This window comes from Polyodon spathula, chromosome 10 (assembly GCF_017654505.1).
Source record: "Polyodon spathula isolate WHYD16114869_AA chromosome 10, ASM1765450v1, whole genome shotgun sequence".
In the NCBI taxonomy this organism is placed as follows: Eukaryota; Metazoa; Chordata; class Actinopteri; order Acipenseriformes; family Polyodontidae; genus Polyodon; species Polyodon spathula.
In genome coordinates this window covers 33,462,671-33,471,160 of record NC_054543.1, presented here as the reverse complement: position 1 = coordinate 33,471,160, position 8,490 = coordinate 33,462,671, and the positions used below count along the sequence as shown (strand labels likewise).

Below are 8,490 nucleotides of genomic sequence, written 5' to 3'. Positions count from 1 at the left end.
AACAAGATGCAAGCGCAGCAGCTACAGCAAGGAAAGAAGGATGGCAAGCGTAGGTGCACTGGTTATTGACCCGGACACTGACACAGTCCTTGCTGTGGCCCAAGAAACAGCCCAAACCCCTTACTTCTTGCTGTTATGGTTTGCATTAACCATATAGCCCATGGCCAGAGATGCCAAAGATGCCCAGAAATTTTTTTTTTTTTTGAACAAAATTGTGAACTCTTTAAATAAAGTAATATACACACACACACACAAAACAATTTGAAATATATTTTCTATGACTTTTAATAGCAATAAAAACAACCTTGATCCGGGGTATTTTTAGAGGTATTTAAAACAGTGTATAATTAAATTATAGTGAAAACAAATACAACATTAGTTCACAACAGAAACATGTTAGGATATTAATTTCCAACAAATGTGTTGATGAATCACCCACAAATTGCAAAAAAGTTGCTAACATGTATATTAACTTTTACAAATAAGGCCCATAATGTAGAGAGGAGAACCTCTGAACACAAATTCTGAAAGGAAACAGTTTACCTCCTCTAGTTTCTTCAAATACTGTCAGCAAAATAGTAGCCCAAATGTGTTGGCTTTCCACATTTATATTTAATCACACGTAAAGGTATTACATACACAAACTTAATTAAATGAACAAAACACAAACAAACACAACAAAGAAATTGCTTTCACCACTCAAGGAAAAGTGCACATAGAGTAGGGCACAATTTATTTTTATTGTCAAACGTAAATGGGTTGTTTAAAAGCTAAAAAGAATATCACAGATGAGCAGAGACCTAGACGGACTACCTGTCTCAGCAGTAACAAAAAAAAATAATTAAAATGGAATCCACAAACATATCTTATACAAGTACAGCTATATGAAGTTTCAGTACATAAACAATACTGTACACATCTTTCTGTAAACTAGTTCCTCTGTACGAACTTAAATACTTATGCAAGACTCACTAAATTCTTACCATTTGATACTTTCGCCTTTTGTTTTTAGAATTGAAACCTTTAATCGTATACAGTATGAAACTATACAATCTAACAAGATGCTTATAATGTTACATAGAAAAACAAAATCCTTTTAGATTACGAGTCAGTCCCATAACCAAGTTGATTCAATTTGCCAATGAAACACCATACAAAACAAGCTTTTTTTTTCCTTCAATGGTTTAAACATTGTTACATCCTAATAAAAGCACATTAAATTAGGAAAATACAGCATCTGAAATTGAATAGGCCCTTAATCACAGGTACAGCTAATCTGTAAAAATACATTTGACTTATTTTTTGGCCACAACGCCTGTATAAATGATGGATCTTTATGGACTCACCTCCTTGCAGTTGTGCCATTCTTTTTACAGAACGACATGCATCAAAACTACACACTAAACTTCATGAAAGTGTTGGAACTGGGCCTGCCCAGTTCTTTCTGGAAAACCAACATTAAATAGTTTATTTATGTTAGTAAACGCACTTTGCATTCTCCTCTTACACAATCCTGACACGGTTTAGCCAAATGTATATAAACAATGAAAGTGGCAATTGGACACTTACTGTACAAACTGATTAGTACACACTATCAGGGTACAAACGTACAGCTGATTACCAATTCATTTCGCCATGTAAAAAGCAATTAGCTTGTTGGATAACTGGTCACAAGACTGCAGCTTTCAGGTATCCCAGTTTAATATTTGTTGATGCCAAAGATCCGGACTCCGTGGAGTTGTGGCAGTTTAGGGATCAGCACACTCAAAAGAGAGGCAGTATTTATGATAAAGTGTGTTGGGTCATACTTTGTGTAGAAACTTGCCAGAAAATACCTGTGAAAATAAAGAAAAAAAATTATATATATATATTAGAAGTTTTATTTGAATACTACCGTATTTTGCACTTCAGTTATTTGTATTGCTGTATTCCTTGAAACTAAAACGTAAAAATCTGACACTACCATCAGCTAACAGGAGTGCAAAGCATTGATTATCTTAGAGGGTTAATGCTTGAACTGGAGACTCTGCTAATCAATTTTAAGTGCACAGCCAATTAATTTACATTATATGATGAGTACAGTGCCTCTATCTGCAAATCAATCTGAAAAGGCAATGAATTCTTTAACTTTGTCACAGTATGACAGCAGCATGTACAATTGTATTGCATTAGAAGACTGTATTCTAATATGACTTAAAGGGAATTTACAAAGTGCCGTTAATAAGGAAGAATGTCATGTATTTAAATAATAATGGAGAAAATGTTAAAGGGACAATATATTCTTGCAGGTCTGTATTTAAGATAATTATTCACATTTTTATTTAAAAGAATGATACCCAAGGCTTTCTATGAGGTGCACATCCATACATATGTGCCCAGTCTTCGTTAGCACTCATTCAAGTGCTCTAGAGAACTAATGTGTATTAAAAGTTGAAGGTAACATTGCAATGCACCGCAGGGAAAAAAAAAAAAAAAAAAAAAAAAAAAAAATTATATATATATATTATATATAAACATACTTAAAGCAACTACAGCATTTATATATATCTTAAATAAAGCATAATCAAAATGTACATCCATATATATTAACAACTTAATCATAGTACCTCCTTCATGAGGAGTTACTAGAGTTGAAATTATTGTGCTATTACTTAACCAGCCAAGACCAGTCTGAAATAAACAGGATTAGAGACTCAACTGGGTTAAAGGTCTTGCAAAGGGCTTTCCACGTGTTGCTGTACTATTTAAAGAGAAAAGTTTCTTTTTTTCTTTTTTAATACATTCCTCTCATAGGAGAGTAGCTTGGATTTAGCAAATTACATGAGAAACCAAAAAAATGAACACTTTAAACAGGAATGCAATTAAATACATGATAGCATAATAAAAATGCATTTTTGGTGTGTAGTTATGACAAATCACAAAAAAAAAACCCAACAAATTCTTACAATATTATTGGTGAGATAGTGAAGAACTTCCGGGAAGAAGTAAACTGTACTCCGTAATCCAGCTGCTCCCAGTGTGTGAGTAATCTGGCTTTACCCTGATCTGGTGTTTCAAATGGGGTCCCTTTTACTGCATGTAAAAATACATACATCCCCTGTAGATTTAAAAAAAAAAAAAAAACACAACAACGTATTACAAAGAGCCATTGATTATGAATCCCTCAAGCCTAATGCAATAAATCAGAGTGTTACAGATGTACATTTTAATTAGCTTAAATGTTAAACTATTTGTGAAAATTGTCAATTATAGTTTCTATCCTGGCTTTCTAAAATATGTAAAAGCCTATGCTGCTTTGTGTTGCTCGCTTGCTTCCATAAATGAATAGGCGTCCCTGATTAGACAAAGCCATCTCAAGTTACCCAAATCAATTTTCTAGTCTCAGGCTACAAACATTTTAAGCCATCTACTGTGTCAGATGTTCTGAAAATACTGAAATAAGACACCAACCAAACCCTTATCAAGTGTTAAAAAACAAACTGTCCTTCATTCTGTATATTTAAATTGAGAAGACTAATGCCTAAAATGCTGGCTTATCCTACGATTTTTTTAAGCACATTAGGTTACAATGTTCTGTTCTTTAGCAGTGATGTAAATTCTTAAAAATGCAACAAAATATTCCCCAGGCCCCAGCAATAACTTGGAACCCATTGCTATTTACAAAACGTTTTAGAGATGGGTCATGTGTTACATATAACACAGTCATACATAGACTATCTTCGTATCTGACCAGAGACAAACTACAGCCCCTTACAATGCCACAAAACATACCCTTAATTTTCAAAAGCCATTAGCATGCCAAAACAATGAGGTCTGAAGTAGTGAGGAAGCTTCCTTTGTTTTAATACCAGCTGGCTATAGAATTCAAGTGCTGTATGTATGTCCAGGGTTTACATGTCCCAGCAGGGTATCAACCATCAGAGTATGAACTTCAAACAAGTAGCAGAACAAACATGCACAGCACCAATGGAAAAATGCTTTGCTTGATGATTGCCAATGTTACCCCACAATATGAAGCCTTTTTTTCTATCACCATACTACTTAGCCACAAGTGATGCCATTCTTACTTTGCAGAAACAAATTGTGCATTATTATTATTATATTTTTTTTACCAGCATACAAAAACATCACCTGGAGAAAATGTAATTCCTTTAATTTTTCTGTCATCCTGAGGTACAAAAGAGCTTACACATGACATTCAAACCCTTACACTGTAGCAACAGAAACAGGGGTGGAACTATTAGTCTTCTTCAAGGAGAACATGACATGAAAGTTTCAAGGGAAACTTGTCAGACAGCAGCTAAAACTAACTCTGGGGAACATGAACAAGATTTGGGTGCACACAAAGCAATTTGCCTTCTAAAAACTATGAGTGCAGATCGGGCTCTATGAAATTCGCATTGTGGAGAAAACTCGGAGGGAAAAAAATGAATTAGGCACCCAAAGACATTACCACAAAATCAGTTTAAACAAACAATATATATATTTTAAAAGTTACATTGAAATAGTACAGTGTTTGTATGACAAGAGGCTTCAAGAAACACACGTTATGGGAACGCATGAAAAAACTATTTTTGCCCCTCTCAGCCACCAAACGCGACCATGATTTTAACTGTAAAAATGCGCTGCCTATCATGCCACTTCAGTTGCTAGTAACTATTATCACTTGGGGGAAAACGACATATAATTCTGAGCCGATAGTACTGTAATGACTACTGCAGAATGTAGTGTCTAGTTGCTGCATATTTTCTCCAAAGCTCTCAGGGAGATATTACCAAAGTGCTTTTTAATTGAATTAGAAGAAATCTAAATATGTAGGCTTTTATTTATAATTGTTTGTCATTAATTAATGAAAACATTAAATCTATTTTTAAATGTTATAGTTCAGCTTGTGTTGAAAAGAAAAACTACTAAAAAGCCTAAATTTTTTTTTTTTTAATTTACAATGTTCCTAGTTTGTTTCCATTACATTGTGCCAATTTGTACCCTTTTTTTCTGAAAGCACTTTGATTAATACTGTTTAGAAAGGTTTCATGCATTTCTAGCTTCATCATTGCTGTCAATGTATAAAACACCTGTGGTTACAAAAAACAAACTAACAAATTACAGATTTTTAAAAGCGAAAAATCTGAAATCAAAAAAAAAAAAAAAAGTAAAAAAAAAAAAAAAGTAAGTAAAATGTCTGTAACTCTGAAAATTAGTTTTCAATGGTTTTAATAAAACATGTAAACATGCTACAAAGCTTTACTCTACCAAATACTACAAGGATACTGCACATTAATGCAATACTCATTTTGTTAGGGTTCTAAAGCCTTTAACACAGTACTATAAATGAAAACTGCTACATTTAACTTTCTATTCAGATTGTAACTGTAGCAAAAACACAGATTTTAACATCCAGGAAAGCCTGGATGAAAGTAGCGCTTGTTTTTACTTTATTTTAAATAAACTGAATAAGGGCAGCTCACTCAGTCATTCAGACACCTTTGGCTTTAAAAAAAAAAAAAAGCCTACTGTTCCCAGTAAAATATGATAACGCTGTCAAGGTTTTAAAAATATCGTCAAGGTTTTCTTTCAATTAACACGTTCTTACCATTTCAGTAGGTTACCCGTACACTTTTTAAACTGGATTATGGTTGCATTATGGGCAAGGTTCAGTGATTGCATACTTCCAGCTAAAAGTGGGGGTATTCGGGTTGACCGGTCAGTTCATTAGTATGATGTTCAGAACTCTGAGGTTCTGACAATAGTTGTGGGACACAATCGGTGGTTCACTTACTGTAAACTCTGGTTGCAACTTTTACATTTCCACATCAGGAGTTGCACCTTTTGAAAAAGACAAAAGGTTTCAGTGCAACTCATTACTCACCAAATTGTGTATAACATTTGTTAAGGTCCACACAACTGGAACACTGAAGAAAGGAATGCTGAGTAACACAATATGAAGCATGCCAACACCAAGTGCATACGTCAGCCAGATTCCTCGACTGTTCATTACCCTCGTATTGGGGTTCACTTCACTATGTGCAACACCCACGTTCATTTTGACCTGGGAAGAAAAATGATTTAGGGTACATTTATACAAATAAATAAAAATACATATACAGCTCACATATTTAAGAAGGTTGTTGCCATCCTTAAACACTTAGTCACTCTGAGGCACACCTAAAACAGGTCGTCAAAGGACAAATGATTTGTATTGTATATAAAACCACAATGTGAAAAAAAAAGACAATTTTTATTTTGATTCCTGGGCTACAACTGACATCTGGTAACTGATAAAGGCTGCAACAAAAGGCAATTAAAGTATGGAAGAATACAGTGAATGCCAGGAATTCATTAATTTTTGCCTGAAATTTGACTTCAGTAAGGGACACTGTAGCTTTATTTTTTTTTATTATTTTTTTTACTGTCAACTCATACCAATTACATTTAGACCTATATGCTGAAGCATCCTTCAGAGCTTCCCAGGGTCATGTATCTCTATGTGGTCAAATTATTTTGTTTTCCACTGTGGAAGTTAAAGCTTATAAAAAGCTTCAATTAAAGATGCCTAACTGCGAGTTTCCTGGCTCCTCTTAACCAAACTGAATAGAGTTTTTGTTGTGTAAATGTAGCGCTTCAAGACTCAAGGACTCAATTTCCATTTTTTCTCTCCACTGTGCATACAACCTCTCCTCTATGGAGTTGGGGATAAATCACTGTGCCAGCTCATTCATTCCTACACAAAGATGTTTCTTTTTTTGCTGTTGGTAAGATTAACCCTTATTGGGACTAAGCTGAAGCTTTCAACATATTTGAACCCACAAGGTGAAGGAGTGTATACAGTACAAGTAAAAAAGTAATGGTAAAACTGCAGTCCTGGATAGGATACTCCACATGGCACACTGATAAACAGCACTGGTTAAAGTCTATGCTGTATGTAACACAATGAATTCTCCAGTTTAAGACACTAATATCTGGTTTCATAGCTCCCAATTATCAAGCATTGTCTTGGACTACCTAATGTTACCTTAAGCATGTGTATTGTAAACTATTGCATTAGTTACAGTGTCTTAGGGTTATCATTATGTAAAGCTACTTCAGAGTTGAAAGGTAAACATTCTAAAAACACTGTGTAATGCATATGGAAACTAAAGAAAGAGGCAGACCCAGTTTTAAGACCAAACAAATTTTAAAAATTGTTTGACCCTTACCATATCTTTAAAAGTCTTATCACTGGTACTTGGCTGTACGTATTTCTGAAAGCATTGCTTCTTTATATTTGCAAAGTTAAACTTGCGTGATCAGGGGAGTTTACTGACATTGCCCCTATACTGATACTGCCCCTAATAGCATGTACGGATGCAAAACCCTAACACTGTATTTTCTCAAACACACCTGAATACCACCTGCATGCATGCCAGATGATTGGTGTGACTCCAACCAGCTGTGATACCATCAAAGAAAAGAAAAAAAATAATAAAAAAAGTCTAGTTCTCTAAAAATAGCCAATAGGTTTGGGCGATTATTAATCACAATACAGCCTAAACGTGAAAGTCTAATCAGTTGCACTGCATTGCATATTAATTGCAGTAGTTGAATTACGTAGGTTGGGTCACCTAGGTCTATGATACTGTATGTACTTGTACCTTAAGTGGCTTTGTCGACTGTGGTTTCAAATTATATCGAGATCGAGTTGTGCTCATTGTATAGATTTCTTCAAAATCATTAAAAATGTACATACCTGCCTCGCAGTATAGTATATCTATTGTGGATTGCTTTAAGCATATTCAATAAATATAAAAAAATAAATAACCGAAAAGTACTGTAAAAAAACAGACTGGCACAGTGCCAGGCAACCGTGACATGTTGTGCTTTTTCAAATTGTAGATCAGTGTGCTCCCAAAAACTCGTGTATTGCGGTATGTAATCATTACATGCGCAAAATTAGAACCTGTTCACACTTGCACAGACTAGTGTAATAAATGTGCAATATGTACATTCCATGGAAACAAAACGTATTTTAGCACTGTTTACAATTGCAAGCTAAATCTTATCACACACAAATCTTAAAATTAGACAAGTTAAAAAAAAAAATGATGGTCAATAACATTATTGTCCAATGTTGTTTACACATTATCTGCAATTTACTATGATTTCTAAAATACTTAACAGACCAAAGCTATTGAAAATTGGCGTTCTATAATGAAATCAAGCTAGATCGTCACGTTTATCTCCACCAGTTGAATAATCATTTTCACCTGGGTTATCTAGGTCAATCCCTTCAGAAACAACGCTTCGAAGGCGGCTTTTCAATTACAAAAGTTGTTATGATAGACAAGATTAGCAGAGCAGTTGGTACTTACAGAAATGTCTTATAAATTAAATGTGTCACCAACACCAAAGATTAATAAATAAATAAAAAAAAAAAAAAAAAAAAAAAAAAAAAAAAAAGCAATAAGCCTCTGACGAAGCAATTGGAAGGCCTTCAGCCTGCTGCACAGCTCC

At 34.3% G+C, this 8,490-nt stretch overlaps 1 protein-coding gene across 1 annotated transcript; it reads right to left on the bottom strand.

Moving 5' to 3' along the window:
* Nucleotides 1-267: 267 nt before the first annotated feature.
* Nucleotides 268-8,375, bottom strand: LOC121322154 (ORM1-like protein 1). The gene is made up of 4 exons (XM_041261714.1): nucleotides 8,349-8,375; nucleotides 5,870-6,049; nucleotides 2,946-3,097; nucleotides 268-1,835 (listed from the first exon to the last, which is right to left on the bottom strand). The coding sequence occupies exons 2-4, from the start codon at nucleotides 6,041-6,043 to the stop codon at nucleotides 1,700-1,702; spliced, it is 462 nt and encodes a 153-aa protein (XP_041117648.1). The 5' UTR covers nucleotides 6,044-6,049; nucleotides 8,349-8,375; the 3' UTR covers nucleotides 268-1,699.
* Nucleotides 8,376-8,490: the final 115 nt, after the last annotated feature.